Below are 19,600 nucleotides of genomic sequence, written 5' to 3' on the forward strand. Positions count from 1 at the left end.
GTTTTGATATCCTGGTTACGCCAATGCACATGGTTACCATTTTGACTTACGAACAAGATTTCGTCAAATTAAAGGGAAAAAAGTTTACCTACTCCTAGCATGTCTATTATATAGTCTGTGGCCATTACAAAACCTTCCAGTAGAACATTGACTGAAATCAACACTGTAAGGCTAATAATTGGATTTTGCAATAGAACAAGGAAGTTATTGTTTCCACTATCAATAATACTCTCCAAAGGCAAACATGCCAGAGGGATGAAGATTGGCCTTCTTGCCCCGGAAATGAGCATGTAAAATGAAGCATTAAGAGCATTGATGATAAGTACTAGTTGGAGACTAGGAGTAGTAGTAAGCCTTCAATGCTCTTCTGAAATAAAACTCATGTTTTATAATTCCTCCTATTCTATATGATCTTCTATATTGGTTTTGGACCAATATTTAGTGGAGTGGTAATATGTGGAGGAAAATAAAAGTAGGAGAGAGAATGTAGGGTTATATGTTAGGGCATTCAAAATAGAGGTTTGTGAACAAAGCTTTGTGTACTTTTTAGTGGTTTATGCACAAACCTCTCTATTGTTGCAAAAAGATTAACCGGTTTGTCTATGCTAATACTTCTAATATATGTAAATGGTTTGTGGAGAGAGATAAGAGAGAAAGTGGGTCCCTTGCATAAACCTTTAGTAAGGGTGAGATTATCAGTCAGACTCTCTTAAGTTTTAAGACTCTGCCACATCAGATTTCCACTAACTTTTATTATTTCTTTATTGTTTAGACAAATCTCAGACTCACGTGTTGTCCACTCATTGGACAATTTTTCTTTAAGGTGAGGTCAAGACTCGCCTAAAGTCTTAAGTTGAGTCTTGAATTTCCAAGACTCAACTTAAGACTTTGTCAATACTATGGTAGATTATTGGTAGTCTTGAGTGAGTCTTGTCTCAAGACTTACCAAAGTCTTGTCTCAAGACTACCAATAATATTATCCTAAGCTTGCTTATTGTTGACAAGAGGTTTGTTGTAGAAAGGTTTATATTTTTACTGATTTGGCACTTGACAAACCTCAAAATGGGTTTATCTATTGCTAATGCTCTTATATTAACCACATATGATAGACAAATAAGGAAAGTAGATCTTTATGAATTTTCCGTTTTAGAAAATTTGGAAGATGTTAATGAATAGGAGAGAGTAATTATGTTTAGAAGGAATGTAGTATACTTATAGACGTATAGAGAATTAGAGATGAGCTTTGTTTGTTGGAAAGTGATCTGGACTTGCATAGTAACGTCTATATCCGCCACACCAAAGTGACGGATACGTGCCGTCTTCAATGAGATTTTGTGCTAGTATTATTACATGGTTCTTATTTGTCCATTTCTACTTAATTTTCAGGTTCTTCATCATCCAAAAACTAGTCAGGAATTATCTTTAAATTTTGCCCTAGGTACGTTAGATTCCTGGTTCCGCCTAACGCGAAAATATCATACTAATGAGTTGCCTAAGATAAAATAGCGCCTTGTGAATCATACAAGTACAGCAAAGAAATTTCATAATGTTGAACACCACCGTCTGATCCTCTGAAATATGCTCCAATATGTCAAGTTCTGAGACAAGATGATGGACATGACGGTTTGATTACAAGACAAGGGAAACACAACAGTTGGATGTCCAGCTGAAAATGAAGATTAAACTAGAACACAACGGTATCTAACATGGTCCCCAAGGTCTGAACAATGTTGGAGGACATCAAGTTGGAGACGTGTTCTTCGAGATGCTTCTTTGCATCTTGTCTTCCCACATTAGCAATCGCTAGCTTCTCAGGAGGCAACTCATCCTCTTCCTGGACGGCTTTGTTATACTTGATGGCTAAGCTCAACATTTCCTGCATATTTCATGGAAAGAGGTAACCGGTCATGTCAATGATTCATGGGTGACAGTATAATAGAGTAGCTAGATAAGCGCACAGTTTTGGGATAACATTAGATAACAATAGGTGCCCCTGCTGTGCTTCCCAACTCATTTCCGATTTCCGCTTACGGATTGAATATTGATGGCTAACTCAATAGAATGAACCTAAGTAGAGGTAGCCACTGTGCACACAATATAGGCGAGTCACACTGTCACACTAGGAACTAACAACATCTCTATCAAGTAGACATGTACTCAGTTTTTTTTATAACCCAGAACTAGTTTCTTCACCACCAGAACAGCCACAACCGACAACTACAACACTTCTTTTTTCTGACCCACTTTATCAACAACTCACTTTTTCCCTAATTATTATCTCCACAACATTGTATTGTGTTTTAAACTAAGACGTACTATATTTAAAATGTAAAATTATATAAAAAAAAATGCAGCAATACTGAATAATAGATGAATGACAATATTGACAAAGTAATTTGAGTGGTATGTGAATGGCAATCAAAACAGAATTTCACCAACCTGAACAGTCTGCTCATTGGTTTTGGAATGAGCATCGAATCTCTGAAGAGTCAATCCATCAGTCCATTTCTTTTTGTGTAGGTTCAGCAACATCTTCTCCTCAAGCTCATTCTTCCTGTAGTTAATTGCTATGGAGTAATAATGTCTGTTCAACCCGTGGATCAACGCCTGAAAGAGTAAACAGGTCAGAGAGAGCAAAAAACATAAAAATATATATGCTGGCATCCAGATATACACACTCACTCACCTGAATTGAGGGTTTGTTAAGGTGCCCAAGGTTGGATGTCGTTTGACGAGGTTCTTGACCAAGCATCATGGTTTGGGGGTTGATCAGACGGAAGGCATCAATTACTACTTTGCCCTTGACACTCTGTATGGGATCTACCACCACGGCAACAGCTCTCTGATTTAGAGCTTCAAAACTCTGCAATATTAATGTAGTTTGATAGATTAAAACCTAATCAACCAAGTACATATCAATGCATCAAGTATTTGGCAAACAGATCATGCTCCACGCCTGTTATTTTGAAAAGCCTAATCAACCAAATACAGAAAAAAGACTGTAGATACCGAAGATGAATTACAACAGAATAGATAGACCCATTTAAGGAGAAGCATTAATTTTACTAGAATTCATCTATTATAACATGTTCCACAAGATGCGAAAGATTCCATAGCAAGCTAAGATACTTAACACAAAATTCTTTGTTTTAGGAGGGAATAACAAGGTAGAAGGGCCTAAATCTAAGGATGGAGAAACTAGCATCCATAAACACTTAAAAGGGTGACGACGGTAAACATTTTAATGAGTAGCATAATTGAATTTTTTTTCTTGAATAAATATATAGCGTAATAACATTATGCCCAACACCAGATGGTAAACTACTCCCAGTCAAGAGGCAAATACTCAAATAGATGGGAAATATAGGTAGCTCCATGAGTCCATGATTCTGTGTCGAGAGCACATTAATCATAACATACTAGTTATCAAGTCATTTTTGTAACAAACATGATCACAAGATGGTATGTACAGTTGGCATACAAAGGCACAAGTTGCCTGGAGGTAATAAGGCAGAGAGTAAAGCATAATGAGCAAGGCGCACATCATTTACAAGCAATGTTACACCAACTATGGTATTAATTCTAGGCATACACCATTTTTATGGCAGTATTGACTGCACTTTCAGATGGTATGGGGCTATAGGCCACTTTTTTAGGTGGTATTGAGCGACAATTATGGCGCAAAACACGTGATTCTACAACACACTTTTTTGGTCTTCCAAAAAGGGAAACATACAAAGAGAGTGAGACACAACAATTGGATATGGGATAGTTGGCCAGGATAGAATTAAAAAAAAAAAAAAAAAAACATAAGTGCAGGCACAATAGAACCTCATGGACACCCAGGAACTGAAGGCATTAACTAGCGCTTCTCGCCTAAGCAAGCTCAAGACAACACATTTTTTCCTAACTAAGCATGTAGACTGAACAAATGAAGCGAATGAACGTTTTTTAAAATTTATTCAAAAAAACATTAAAATACCTGTTGGGTATTGATGTCAACTCCAGAGAGCCAGCAGCCAAAACCAGGATGGGAGTGGTACCATCCTACAACCATCTCTGGTCTGAAACACAGAAAACATCAAACTACCAATAAATACTAATATATAAATATATACGTAGTACAAAATATTAATATAATAAACAACCATTCAGGAAAGGTATGTATCAATTAGCACAAAGAATAGAACCATGGATTGGAAACAAGGACATCGAAACAGAATACTTAAAGATTTGTTTTTTCATCTCATCCACCCATGCACAGCTTCTTAGCCTTCTCTCTTTACCTAATCCTCAACCATGACCCGCTGACCTTCATTTGGTCCTCTCCAAACACCGCTAACTCTATCTTTTGCAACGTTCACCACAGACAAAAGTAGGTGGTAGACTAAAATGGAATCAAAATGGATATGTGGAAATCAAGGATCGGGAGGCAACAGAAATGAAGGTTGGTCCGCCTAGACAGTGGAGTTATAGGGTAGCACAAATAATTGGGAACGAGGATGGTCTTGGACGGTGGGGGCGCGGATTGAGGGATATATGTGATGGTGCAAAAGGCTGCCCTGCAATGCTTAAAAGAGAATGTGGGGAAGAAAAGTAGTTGGTTAAAAATCATTCGGCAGCCAGAAAAGAAAAGAATTTGATACAAGTAAGAAGCTAGAATGGAATGGAATTTAATACATTCAATTTTGTTATTAACCCGTTTAGTTTTTTAAACATACGAATTCATCAATACAACAAAATGCGACACTTGTAAAGATATTATAAAATCGACAACAATTCTAATAAAAACCAAACAGAAATTACCTCCCGTAAAACTTAAGATTTCAAATCCTGATTTGATGATTACTTATATCCATTGGAATGGATCATTCTAATTGTTTTAACACTAAGCACACAGGATTTCTTTTATTCTAATTAATAGCCAAATGATTTCTCTCTCCCTAAGCCCACGATCCTCCCTCATCTCTCACCTCTTACGATCATCCATGGCTTCAAGATCAGTGACACACTCTCTCTTCCATGTGTTTTCCAGATTCTTCTCTCTCAATTAGCCTTTGAGAAGTCGCATCAGTAGCTATCATAGTTAATTCCAGTTTTCAGAGCTTAAGTAGGCATTTTGCACTAATTATTCGAATACCTACAATAAAATACAAAACAGATTTGATTTGATGCCCTTTTATTTTTCTACCTAGTTCATTAGAGTCCATATTACATTATTTACCCATCATTAATATACTTCAACTGTTTTCTATTATGTTCTATGTTACTTCGACTCTTCATTTCCGAAGACACGAGCATATCAGACTCTTATTACAACATAACCCTCAATACATGGATATTAAAAAAAATCAATCACATACCAATCTGACACTTCTTCTACAGACATAACAGTCGCTCACATGAAAAATGTAGAAGAAAGACTGCATATAAAGCATATAGTATATGGATTTTGACAATTTTGTAGTCTATTGTCACAAACTTCTCTCTCTACTTCACTTAAACAAACTCTAAACATTTAAACTTGTTGAAAAAAAGCCCATTATCCACATTACAACACAGGTCCTTACTTGTGGAAATTCTATGACTTCCATATGTGACCCCACCACTGGACACGGTATTTTGGGTCTTGGCCATGGAGATTTAGATGAGTAAAGCTTTTGTTTTGCTTGGGCGGTAACATCGAATACCTACCTACAGAATATGATCAAAATGAGAAGTCTTAGCCTTGCTAGTCGATGTTCTCTTTTCTGGTAAGCATGACGAGTCTATTGATCATCATCTCTCTCAATAACCGTAGGAACCATCTTCCTAACTTCAGCCAACCTTTTTTTATTATTCTCTTACAAGTAGAGTACATGCTTCACCTTCCAAGGATGGACATGACCCATGACACCATATCATTAAAGATATTGCCTCTTTATATCAAGATTAAGTTTCATTTTTTGAAACTATTAAAAATTTGGAGCCATATGCTTCGCCCAAATCGAAACATGTCTTTTCATATTTTTTTAGATAAGATTACATAATATGAATTATGATCGTTCAACACCATAGCTATCCATCTCTCATTTTGTATATGGGCGTCACTTTGTGGTGTAATTTTGTACATGGGTGTCACCCACATGAAGCCTTTTAGTAGATGGGTGTCACCTGACTCGCCTCTATGGTACTTTTTGCACATGCACTGATGCACGTCACTCCATTGGTATCCCCTAGTATTATATCTTACTTGCCAATAAAGAAACAACATTACCCCGTCGCCTCAGTGGATCTTGTTAGTGGCTCGGTAAGAGGGGGAAGATGTACGAAACATCATATGATTGTTACGCTATAAAATGACAGTGTGACTTTTACATCCTATTATTACACATATCCAAGTGATACTTTACCAACAGTACCTCAAGTAAACAAACTCAGAAACATTTGACTTCATGTTTAGCATTTCCTATTCGTACAGTCCGACCTATCTGCTTTCTCAATCAATCAAAGACATTTCTCATAATTCTTCAACTAATCTTGGCCTATTTCCTCAATCCCAAACTACTACACCAAATATAATTTTTGAGGTTTAACGTCAGCAAGTCTGACCAACATTTGATTTCATGTTTAGCAGTTTCCTATTCGTCAATCTGATCTATCTGTTTTCTCAATCAATCTAAGACATTTCTCATAATTCTTCAAATAATCTTGGGACTATTTCCTCAATCCCATACTAATACACCACTTCTAACTTTTGAGGTTTAATCTCAGCAAGTTTGACCAACATTTGATTTCATGTTTAGCAATTTCCTATTCGTACAGTCTGACCTATCAGCTTTCTCAATCATTCTAAGATATTGTTCATAATTCTTCAAATAATTGTGTGGACTATTTTCTCAATCCCAAAGTAATACGCCACATTTCACTTATCAGCTAAAGTACACTATCCTATACACAAGACAGAAACTCTAAATGGTACGTAACTTACAAGTAAAGCTTAGAAAATAAGCAACATATGAACTTCCTTCCCTCCTATAAAGCAGCAAATCACAACCCACCATACTAACTGAAACTAGAGAAACGCCACTTCTCATCATATAATTCATGTTGTGAATCCCACCCACCGTGCAAGTGACACTAGACAAATAAAGAACAATGCAACTGATATAAAACCTTGCCAAGTGATATATAGACAGTTAGACACTATCAAACCCCATATGAGCTAACCTCTAATCGAGACTGCAAATTTCCATGCTGCAAGTGAAAAACTAAGAACACACGAAGAATACAAAGTACTATACACCATATACCCACATAACTAAATAAGTAAGCACATGCCCAAGGTAAATGTCATAGACAGGATTGCCAATTTCTACTTGCAGTATAATATCCCAAACTGAATCAAAGACCCATCATACTCTCATTTGCATTATGATGGTATAGATCAAATCGCTCGCTCCTATTCACTGTGAAGTAACCATCATTCAATGCAATTTTGACTTAACTTCAGTTTAGCTCATTTGAATACATCTCTATGTAGCTAACATCCAACCCCTAACCACCCTTAGCCTGAAGTTTGTAGAGCCAATGAAGCACGGTAGTAATATTGTACTAGAATATCCCCAGATCGCACTATATTTCACCACCCGTTAGGCCGTTACTACTAAACAACCCGGCAAATCATTTTGGGATTACGGCTATAATGATGATGTTGTTATTGTTGTTACTAATACAAAACACCAAAATTCTCATCCACATAACTATAAATCACTCAAAATAATAATATACATCAGAAATAACAGAATTAAGCAAACTAAAAAGGCGTACCGGCCAGTTTGTTTAAGCATATCAAGCATATTAGTCTGGAAAACATGATCAACAGCTTCAACACTAACACCAGTTCCACTTTGCGGCATTGCGAAAACATCAACAACTCTAACCGTATACTCATCCACAAACTCCCCCAACATCAACCCCATCACCTCCATCGGTACCCCCGCCCTACCTGCCCCAATTTCAAACCAAATTAATTCAAATTAGGGTTTCACTTACGACTAAAAATCAGGAATTTGATCAAATCACAATCGAGTAATAATTAATAATTAGGGTTAGAGATTGAAGTGAAAGTATACCGTGTTTGAGCATCTTAAGGAGAGCAAGGGAAGAGATGTAGACTTGCTCAGAAGTGTCGAGTGTGGGCGAATCTGGTGGTGGGTGTCCTAATGCTCCTCCTGCTCCTGCGAACATTCGCGTTAATCTCTCCATTTTCTAGGGTTTGTTCTATTTCGATTGCGATTTTGAAGAAGAAGGACGAAGATGAAGATGATAGATGATTGGTGAATGAGTTTTATAGGAAGATTAATGAATGAAGTAACAGAAGGTTTCTTGTCGTCGAAGACAAGTACAATCTGGATGGTGGGCACTAGGGGTGATAAACTGATAATTAGCCGAGTCGAGTTCGAACTCTGCCTTTCACGGTTGTGCTCATGAAACAAATTTCAAAATCGAGTCGATCTCGACTTCATTTGAGTTTGAAAAAATTAAGCTCATTATCATGTTTGTGAGTTTTAACCCGAGCTTAAGCCGAGTTTGAACTCAATTCGAAGCTTCGAGACCATATAATTGTTGTTAAGTTATTAGTATTATTTTTGGGGCTTGCTAAATCCAACACAAGAAATTACTAAATCCTACACAATTTTTTCATTTTTTCCGATTTTACCCCTCTCATTCCTCACACACTATGAGAAACTGTGAGAGAGAAAACCTAATAAATCCTTAAAAAAACCCCACGGTCTGCAAGGTTCATACCATGAAATCATGGAATTCCATCAAGGTCGTCGGGGATGGGAATGCGTGAACGTCGATTGGGTCGTCGGCGATGGTGGATGAACGGTGATGGAGTCGTTGGCGACGGAGGGTGAGCGGCTATGGGTAAACAGCGATGGTGAAGAGCGATTGGGTCGTCGGTGACGGAGTATGAACAGCGACGAGGGTGCACGACGATAGATGGTCGTTGGGTTGGCTCGAATCTTTCGACGGATGGTTCGACGACGTGGGGTTGGTTGTTGGGGCTTGCGTAAGGTGGTCGTCGGGGATGGGGGATGGCTAATGGGTGGTCAGGGTCTCAGGGAAGACGAGGGGGAATGGGGGATGGAGATAGGACTCTTTTTTTTTAATGAAGGGTAGTGATGGAAACAAGAGATAAAATGTGCGAGATATAGTAAAATTGTGTGCGGGATTTAGCAACTACGTTATTTTTGGGTTATGCTCATTTACGGACATGATTTACTCAATTATGGACATGAATGACCACTATACCCTTGTCATTTATACTCCTCATTTTCCATTTTGTTTCAGGATCTGAGAGAATGCAGATCAGTCTTCATCTTTCTCATTTACCCAAGTTTGTGTTTATAATTATGCTACACACTGCTGCAGGCTTCGTTCCACACACACACGTCCCTTTGTTCTCTGCCTCTCTCTCCTTTCTTTCTTTCATCGGATCTGCATTCTCTCAGATCCTTCCAACACATTTCAAAATCCCCTCTTTTCTACATTCCAGTTAATTTAATTAATCAATTTCCTAAATTTCTCGCATTTTCAATTAAACAATATAGTGTAATTCAAGAATTTGGGAAAATTGATTGATATTGAGATAATTTGATTTCTTTATTTGGGTATATATCCTTTAGTTTTCCATGATCCCATCAAATTAATCAAAACTCCTTCAAAAATTAACAAAATATACTTAAACTCAACTACCATTGTTGAACAACTTGAAGAAGAAGAAGAACTATAAGTTGTGAGTGTAGTTAAATGGAATAATTAGTGAAAAGTTTAATTTATATGCATAATGTCCTTACAATGTGAAGACGATACCGCAGACGATACCGAAAAAGTTGTCTTTTTGCTGCCTAGTACGACATCTATTTTACTATTCTTATCTCTTAATCTGGTTACCCTGGTTTTGCTTACCCAAAGGGTTCTTCTCCACTTTCTTCATTGCTTGCTACTGCTATTTTGTGGGTTTTGTGGCTTTGCTCAGATTTGTTGTACATTTTGTCGTACTTGCTTAAAGACATTAACTTTGTCAATCACACCCGCTACATTGAGTGGAAATAGTAAGTTAATTGTGTATACTGAACACCATACCGAAAACGATGTCGAAAAAGCTATCGTTTCGCCCTCCTCATCGTTGTCATGGGTCCCATCGCCAAGGACATCAATGGCATTTGAGTGTGCGGAGAAGAGGAAGAGCTTTAATGGAAGATTAGATGAGGTAAGGAAATAGAGGGGTTAACAGATAAAAGAAAAAGAGGAGTTAAAAGAGGTGTAAAAAAATTAGCAGTAGTCGGTTAACCAATTCTAGTATAAGAGAAGGAGTATAATAGTTGGTTTTATTTGTAGTTAAAACAAAGCTTGGAGTATTTTAAGAAGGACACTTATAGTTTAGAGTATTCCCATTAAATGACCCAATAAAAAAATATCACAAGTATCATGAAAAGATTAAGAAAAAACATAAAAAAAGGTCACATTCTTTTATGCATAAACTGGATTCACAATAATTTATACTTTACTAAGTACAATAATTATTGTGCGCCGCCATCGTATGAAGCGAGACTACGATTAGACACAAAGTGAGCATTTTACGATAAATAGTGATCATTTCATTATTTTAAAAAGTGGCCACTAATAAAAATAAGTCACTTTATAAAAAAATAAAACATTGTCATTTTTTAACATAAAATGGTGACTTTTTAAGCAGCCGTACTATACAACGGTCTTATAGTATAATTTACAATATAAATGAATTCAAAATATACAAAAACAAGTAAATTAGGCCAAACAATAGAAATTATCAAAAGCACTTATTATGAGCTTAACCAAACATACCCTAATTTTTAGAAAAAACAGTTTTTTGAAAATTACTTTTGAAAAACAGAAACTATATTTTAAAAATAGGGCCAAACATGCTCTTAGTATGTGTTTGGCCAAGATTAAAAAAGTGTTTTTGTTTCCCAAAACTAGAAATTGTGCCAAACACCCAGTTTTTAGAAAATAGAAGCAGTTTTTTTAAAACTCAAATCCACTTTTTGACCCCCAAAAACAGAAGCATCAATTTGATGCTTCTGTTTCTATTTCTTCCAAAACCAACAACTATAACATGTTTGGCCTTGATTCTCAAAAATGAGTTTTTGTTTTTCAAGCTTAATTTTTCAAAAGTGTTTTTCAAAAGCAGAAACAACAAATAGGTGCTTCTATTTCTATGGGCAAAAATACGGATTTTTTGCTTTTGAAAATTTTTGTTTAACTTTTAGAAAACTATGTGTTTGGCCAAAAAGTATTATTGAGTCCAAAAACACTTTTACAAACAAGGCCAAACACACACAAACTTCCTTTTTGCATGATCCTCTTATTACCTATGCTACATTTTTTTACTTTGTTTAGGTAAATTATTATTTCAAGGCATAACGTAATGTTACCGTAAATTATTTTTTACTTTTGTCAAATTATGTTAATAAACAAAATTTGTGATTTTTATGTTACTTGTAACATTATAAAACCATACAATAAAATACATATTTATAATCCAGTATTATAAAAATGGGTACTAATTAAAAAGGGTTGTTTAATGTGAATACTCTAAACTTTAGAGGTGATTCTGAAAATACTCTAAACTTTATTTTAACTACCAATAATACCAACAATTACACCTCTTTTCTATGAACAGAATTGACGATTTTTTAACTTGTTGTAGCAGGTAAATATGAGTCTTCATCTTCATCCTTAATTAGCCAACTTGCTTTGGTAAATTTCTACCAATTAGGGTTAAAGTGGCCGCTCTTTTTAGCCTCGTATTGAGGGGTTAAATTATATGTGATTTGTGACGGAATATGTATGTAATTAAGGCGGAGTGACGATATGAACAAAGTAAAGGACGAAATAAGGAAATAATGACACAAGAGATTTTGGTGACGCGGAAAACCCGATGTGGGAAACAACCGCGGGGGGAGTCGGAATCCCCCCAATATTCCACTATGTAATAATCGGCGTGCAAGTACAATATACAATTGTCCGGATCTGATGAGGAATAATTCGTCCGGTGCGTAAAAAGAGATGAAGTCTAGGATGTCGGGGTTATTTTGTGGGTTTATCTTTGTTTGTACGTAGAGCATTTGGTAGCATGGTGTTCATGGTCTAATGATTGATAATTATGGGAGGCATGATGATGATGGGATAATGATGATTGAATAATGGTCTGCTTTGTTTATAAGTTGTACGTAAGTATGGTATTGAGGGGCTGCTCCGTGCTTGCTTGCTTTCCCCTTTGTTGTATATGATGGCATAAGCTTGGTAGTATTCGTTGTAGGGTGAATGATGGATCCCTTCTCTTGTTTGTTTTCCTTATATTTATAGTGAATAAACCCTAGTGGGTTTATTATGGTTCCCCACTTAATTGTCTTGTTCCTCAAGCTAGAGTTTGGTAACAACTTGGACTTTCCTTATTCAGAATATGGCAATAATTAGGATTTCCTCGCCTTACCCGGGATCTTATTAATATCTTAGTCCAAGCCGAACTCTTCTTCACCTGCTGTCCTTCCTCGAATTATTCTGCTTCCAGGCCTGCCTCCCTGGCTCGGTCCATGGGCCCGACTCCCCAAGTATGTCATGGGTCCATTACTCATTAATTACCCACTTATCTCGTGCCACGTAGCCCAGGCAAAATAAGGTAATTTTGGCTCTAACAATTGCCCCCAATTTCGCTTCTCAGCTTTGTTGAGGAGGGAAATTGATTCTTCAAGCTCTGCCTACTGTCGCTATTCTGCCACCGATAAATCGTTGCTATCCTTCTAGATTATGCTGCTATTCTGCTGGAAGGAGGTGCAGCCAACCTACTGTGACGGGCCGCTGGAACAGACTTCTGAAGCTCTGATGGAGAAGTCTGCTGGAATTCTGCTGGAGCAAGCTGTTGGCTGCTTGTCGGATCTGACTCCTGCTAGATATACTTGAGATAATTCTGCATCCCTACTCACCTGCACTGGTACCATGGCGCTTGATTCTCGCTGAATCGTACCTGCTTTGTCCTTGCATCGATTTACAGCTCTCCTTGGTTCTCGCTTGATCGGGAAGTAGATGTAAGGCGATTTTGTCTTCGATGTAGACTCGTGGACTCTGTTAGCAGACTTTTGCAAAGCGAACTCCAGCGGATTTACTGACGACGCTTTCGAACAAGCTGGTGGACTCTAGGATCCTGATCACTGACGTTGGGGTCCTGATGGCTGGTGCAGGGAATCGGCATTGTTCGAGTCAGTAGCGCTCGGGAACCGGGACGGTGATCTTTGGGAGCTCGATGGTGAATCTGTAACACCCTCGTACACCAGGATGCCTTACCAAGGACCATTCCAGTATATGAAGGTGTCACCATCTCGGTTTCCCGAGGGAGTAGATCAAATTAGACAATAAAAGAACATTTATAATTAATAACTTTAACATTTTACAATCCCGGTACAAACTAACAACAAGAGATAACCATGACTGCTAAAGAACTCATGCCTCTGACATCTATACCGGTAGCGTGGTGACTCATTTCCCTCCATGCCCAACAGCAACAACCAACTGAACCTGCTAAGCCAACTGCTCACCATCCCCGAATGGATCACCACAGTTTTGAAAACATAACACAGGGTCAGATACTGAACAATTAAGATAAGACAATAACAATAACAACCAGTTGATCATCCACCAATCCCGATCTCCCGATCTCACATAGTAATCGACTACACACCTAAGTGTGTAGCCCTGCCAGATTATCCATCACAACAGGTAATCCTCGCCGCCAGTGGGTGACCGCAGCCCATCCCCACCTAGTCCAGCTCATCAACGAGCGACTAACAATCCCTGTCCCTTAATGTGCACATCCCCTCCCGTGACGGGTTCCACGAAGGGCGAACTAGGGTGTGAAGCCACTCCCGCAAGTGACTCCACCACAATCATCACCACATCATCACACACACCACACCACCACCACACCAACACTCCAATGATCAGCAGGCAACAATCATACACAGTACAATCACAATCTTAAATCAATTAACAGTAAACTGAGTAGAGAAACCCTACCTCATCGCAAAACGTGAAAGACATCCATACACAGCCAAGCAAGACTCCAATATGCATCCTACAACGATAACCATCCCCCATTATACAGCTATCCTCGAATCTATCAAAGAAGACACAAGGCAGCGACTTACCTAATAACACGCATCGACGGCGACGTAAGCGACAACCACGCACACAACCCTCCTAAGTGAATCCCGTCTTTCCCATGATGGAGGTGTAGGCTAACTATATGAGAGTGTATAGGGATAGGGGTGATAGGAGAGAGTAGCAGGCTAGGGTTAGAGAAAGAGGAACTGTCGAGAAATGGGGAAAATGAAATGAATCTCGCGAACTTGTGTTTTATACTAACGCGTCGACAGCAGCCATACTCTGTCGAGTACTGGAGTACTCAGCCGAGTAGGCTCTACTCGGTCGAGTATAGGTGATACTCGGCCGAGTAGCCTGTGCTAGGTCGAGTAAGCAATCCTATAAAGCTCATGTTATAAGCCTGATCCCTCACCCATTCATCCCCTCTTTTGTCTGTCTTGGTCAATGGGTCGGTTTGCCGAGTCCTTGAATATCCTGGGTATTACAGTCTTCCTCCTTTAAAAGAACTTCGTCCCCGAAGTTCAGCCCACACGCCAATCACCACAGGGTTACGCACTATGACACTATCCACCTACATAAGGCATACGAACTCAGGCCATCCTGACACTACCACCACACCACATTACTCAAACAACAATCATCCATCACAACTATTCTTCCAAGTATTACCGGCCATCAACTATCACACACAAAACTTACGGGAAATAATCTCATCATAAATTCATAGCAAAATATGTTCCTATCCCCTACCACATGTTTTTCATCTACCAACTTGGTACAAGCAACACAACGACCAGTAACGATACACAACCCCAAAAGTACACGTCCCACACACCCCTACAGAGTTGTTCAACACACGTTCATATCACTTAAAATATAACCTCGATACAACTTCAACGAAACGTAAATGTAACTTTAATAACATGTAACATGAATGCAATACCGAATACCATCATACATAACACACATGTGATACATAACATACATATGATTTCAAGTATTATAGGCATATTTTCATTATTTGTTTCCGCGACATTACTCTTCCCCTCTTAAAGGAACTTCTTCCTCGAAGTTCACCACTAACCACTTTCCGTAACCACAATTAACACATTTGTCATAACTGCGACATTACTCACAAATTGTAAATGACCTTAATTAATATTACAAAACTCGATCTATGACATTACACATTTGTGACCCATAACAACAGAATAATATGGCAATTAAGTATTCTATATACATCTAAAAAAAATGATGTTATCGAAGGATAGCAGCTTTATTCCTTAACTTGTCATTTTAGTCACATACCGACCATTGTTTCACCCATCCGGATGGACCATTTGAGTTCCTTGATATCAACCACGCCATATAACTAACATTCATAAATTGATATGTTATCCAAGCAATTGCATACCTATGACGCGATCATAGTCCATCTTTTGGACAATTGATTACACTAAGCTACACTATGAAGCACCCACATTTCATTTGTCATACAAATGTTCACATAAACCTTACAATTCATAATTATCAAACACATAAGGTCCCTGTAACTGTAATACTCGGCCGAGTGTGAGTGGCTACTCGGTCGAGTATAATTGTATACTCGGCCGAGTAAGCTCTACTCGGTCGAGTAGTGTCTATACTCGGTCGAGTTGTGATAGGTAGAGAGCTATGCAATTCAACATAACGCCTTCTACGAACTTACCTGCAACCAACTTACAACCACAAAGCCAAATATAACCAAATCCAACATGTCTCCACACTATAAGTTATAATATAGAACGGCCTTATGGTCGGGTACAGTCATCCAACAGTAAGAATAAATCCAGAAAATAAACATCCAACACAAAAGAAACCAAACCAGGAAATACAACAATAGGATCAAAAGCCAGGACCCTCCTCCATGTTATCGTCACCACCGCACTGAAGTACCGCACTGAACTACCCGCTCTGGAAAGCTTCTTCTTCTTGGCCGAGTAATCCCCTCCTAGTCGGGCTGCTTGTAGTTGGCCCCATGGTCCCACGAGGCGCCCAAACTCTGTCTCCTCCGGTGGCCTCCGAAACCAGGATCAACTCGTAGTTGTGGAAGACTCCGTGTCCACTCCGGTCCTCTCCACCGGGACAGCCGAGCTAGCTGTGTCCCTATGCCCTGGTTATGGGCCATCTCGTGCATGTTACGGAGCACCAAAGTAGTGGAGATCCGCTCAGCCAAGTCACTCGGCGCATCTGGGGTCATGCACCTTGTGGGGTAGGGGGCGATGCGGTAAGAGTAGGTGTCGGGAGCTGAGTAGTAAGGCTCGGTCACAACCGGGTCTGTTCTAGACTGTCTGACCCTACGACGCTCACGAGGTGGGGGAGGTGCCTGCTACTGTCCCTCAGGCATGGTGACCGGCTCAGGTAGGTCCAAAAGAATGGTAGGATCAATCAGATATGTCTGGGGCTCAGGCCTAGGTATAGCACAGGGTTCCCACTCGGCCAAATGGTCAACAACGGGGAGATGGGCGGGGTCGGGAAGTACCATCCACATAGATCCCCTCACCCTCCAGGCATAAGACCCGTCATCCAACTTCCTCAGCCACCTATTCTGACGCCAATACTGAGCGTCCATGGTAGGAACGGTCTCCACGTACTCATCCCCCTCAGGAGGTGGGGCCTCAAAATCGCCCGATCGGCCGATCTAGGCGGGTCACTATGGCCCCGCAAGCAATGTGTCGGGTCTCGATCGATGTGCCATACGCTCCGGACTAGAGCACACTATCCCTGGAGCACTATAATAAAACGGCTTCCTACGGTGAAAGTTAAGGTAAGACATAAGTAACACGACCTCATGAGAATTAAGCTTACTCACATCATCTCTCGCATACAACAAATAAGTCATCATCCTCAGGAACATACGAAGGGAAACATGTTGTACATCATTAATCAGCATAGCACTGGCACTAGGGGCAGGTCGGCCAGTCAAGAAAGGAAGGTAAAGAGGGGCACCACTATTCTTAGCCACATCACTCAGGTATCCCGTCCCCTCCTCCTCCAAACCCAGATGGCCCGCAAACTCATCCAAAGTCAGCTCGTGATCCTCATTCATAAGACGGAAGGAGACGGTCTTCTCCTTCTTATCATACTCATACGAGCTCAGGAATTCTAAGGTCAGATGGGGGTAGGACTTCTTCCTTAAATGATATAACCCCTCAATTCCCAAAATCTCAAATATATGAATTATGTCTCCCCTAATCCCCAAGGTCTCTAAACTCTCGGGGTTCACACACCGAGTAGGTCGGAAAGGACGCCTCATCAAGGCTACAAAGGCCTTGCGCTGCTTGAAATCGAGAAAACTACCGATGGATATGCCTCCAGGGTGGAACTACAGTCCATTGCTTGTCTGACCCGTCTCAAGTTGGACATTAGGACGGGTCCTCTTGTTGGGTAGGCCTCTGGTTTTCACCATGCTTAAATTGGTTTACGGCAAGTGAGAACAAGTAGACTACCAAGGATTCACCCAAACGCTTGAGAAAGAAAGGGTATGGAGTTTTAGAGAGAAGGAGATGAGAAGATGGGAGGCGGAAATAAGGAAGAATGGGACGAAAATAGGGTTTTTGTATAACCCGCTTAAGTCCCGATAAAGCAGTACTCGGTTGAGTATTGGGCATACTCGGCCGAGTGTCGACTACTCGGTCGAGTATTCCTCTTGCTCGATCGAGTTTTCAGGACGATAGCGGTTTTAATTGTCACAAAATAGACACTCGGTCGAGCACCTTCATACTCGGCCGTGTATAGTCTACTCGGTCGAGTACAAATTTATACTCGGTCGAGTTTCCAAAAATGAAGACGAAATTGAATTTTCTTTGTTCCTGCAAAATAAATAGCATAGTTCGGAGTTTCGTGCAACCGGCTCGTCACTGTTAGAGCTTACTTCTACCACATAGACACGCATCAACACAAATTTTTGCACATCCCTTACCAAATCAATCATCATCTCCACCTACACATCTTGATTTGCTATAAAACAATTTACATGTCGTCCTACGCGCATGTAATCATTAACTACTGTACCTGTAAAGCTAAACTCACGTACCACATCCTTACACATCCCGCTAATTCCATTACACTTACCTTAAATCAAAAATTTACAAGATAGCAATCATCACATAACACAACCATTACCAGGCACATTATCTGACTTACCCCTGGTCACATCTTGCTACCATTCATTCACAATTCTAAACTTTCCCACGCACATAAAGACACATCATCCTAACCTCAAATTCACACAACGACCATGACAGAGTAACGACTCTTACTAGCTACCCTTTTTCCCGTGTCTGGCTTAAGCTCGATGGGGCCATGATTTTGAAATGAGGGCGCCTACTCACCCAAAATCTAGCATCTATTTGGGGCTCCCAACGCACATACACCAGGTTCATTTTAATTGACACCCTACATTCATTAGATTCATTGGTTCAGGTTCCAAAATCGTCGGCTCTGATACCACTTTGTAACACCCCCGTACACCAGGATGCCTTACCAAGGACCATTCCAGTATATGAAGGTGTCACCATCTCGGTTTCCCGAGGGAGTAGATCAAATTAGACAATAAAAGAACATTTATAATTAATAACTTTAACACTTTATAATCCCAGTACAAACTAACAACAAGAGATAACTATGACTACTAAAGAACTCATGCCTCTGACATCTATGCCGGTAGCGTGATGACTCATTTCCCTCCATGCCCAACAGCAACAACCAACTGAACCTGCTAAGCCAACTGCTCACCATCCCCGAATGGATCACCACAGTTTTGAAAACATAACACGAGGTCAGATACTGAACAATTAAGATAAGACATAACAATAACAACCAGCTGATCATCCACCAATCCCGATCTCCCGATCTCACATAGTAACCGACTACACACCTAAGTGTGTAGCCCTGCCAGATTACCCATCGCAACAGGTAATCCTCGCCGCCAGTGGGTGACCGCAGCCTAACCCCACCTAGTCCAGCTCATCAACGAGCGACTAACAATCCCTGACCCTTAATATGCACATCCCCTCCCGTGACGGGTTCCACGGAAGGCGAACTACGGTGTGAAGCCACTCCCGCAAGTGACTCCACCACAATCATCACCACATCATCACACACACCACACCACCACCACACCAACACTCCGATGATCAGCAGGCAACAATCATACACAGTACAATCACAATCTTAAATCAATTAACAGTAAACTGAGTAGGGAAACCCTACCTCATCGCAAAACGTGAAAGACATCCATACACAGCCAAGCAAGACGCCAATATGCATCCTACAACGATAAACATCCCCCATTATACAGCTATCCTCGAATCTATCAAAGAAGACACAAGGCAGCGACTTACCTAATAACACGCATCGACGGCGACGT

The 19,600-nt window shown here is 39.8% G+C and overlaps 1 protein-coding gene across 1 annotated transcript; it reads right to left on the minus strand.

The window, feature by feature from the left end:
* Positions 1–1,526: 1,526 nt before the first annotated feature.
* LOC141586736 (26S proteasome non-ATPase regulatory subunit 14 homolog) lies at positions 1,527–8,505 on the minus strand. Its single transcript, XM_074408049.1, has 6 exons — positions 8,115–8,505; positions 7,810–7,987; positions 3,983–4,064; positions 2,687–2,863; positions 2,440–2,607; positions 1,527–1,876 (listed from the first exon to the last, which is right to left on the minus strand). The coding sequence occupies exons 1-6, from the start codon at positions 8,245–8,247 to the stop codon at positions 1,685–1,687; spliced, it is 930 nt and encodes a 309-aa protein (XP_074264150.1). The 5' UTR covers positions 8,248–8,505; the 3' UTR covers positions 1,527–1,684.
* Positions 8,506–19,600: the final 11,095 nt, after the last annotated feature.

This window comes from Silene latifolia, chromosome 6 (assembly GCF_048544455.1).
Source record: "Silene latifolia isolate original U9 population chromosome 6, ASM4854445v1, whole genome shotgun sequence".
In the NCBI taxonomy this organism is placed as follows: domain Eukaryota; kingdom Viridiplantae; phylum Streptophyta; class Magnoliopsida; order Caryophyllales; family Caryophyllaceae; genus Silene; species Silene latifolia.

Bases quoted from the DNA above. Each gene is read 5' to 3' on its own strand.
- LOC141586736 (XM_074408049.1), bottom strand. From the start codon at position 8,247: ATGGAGAGATTAACGCGAATGTTCGCAGGAGCAGGAGGAGCATTAGGA. The intron at 7,988-8,114 runs GTATACTTTCAC...AAATTGGGGCAG, and splicing joins CCTTAAGATGCTCAAACACG to GTAGGGCGGGGGTACCGATG. The intron at 2,608-2,686 runs GTGAGTGAGTGT...TTACTCTTTCAG, and splicing joins TTAACAAACCCTCAATTCAG to GCGTTGATCCACGGGTTGAA.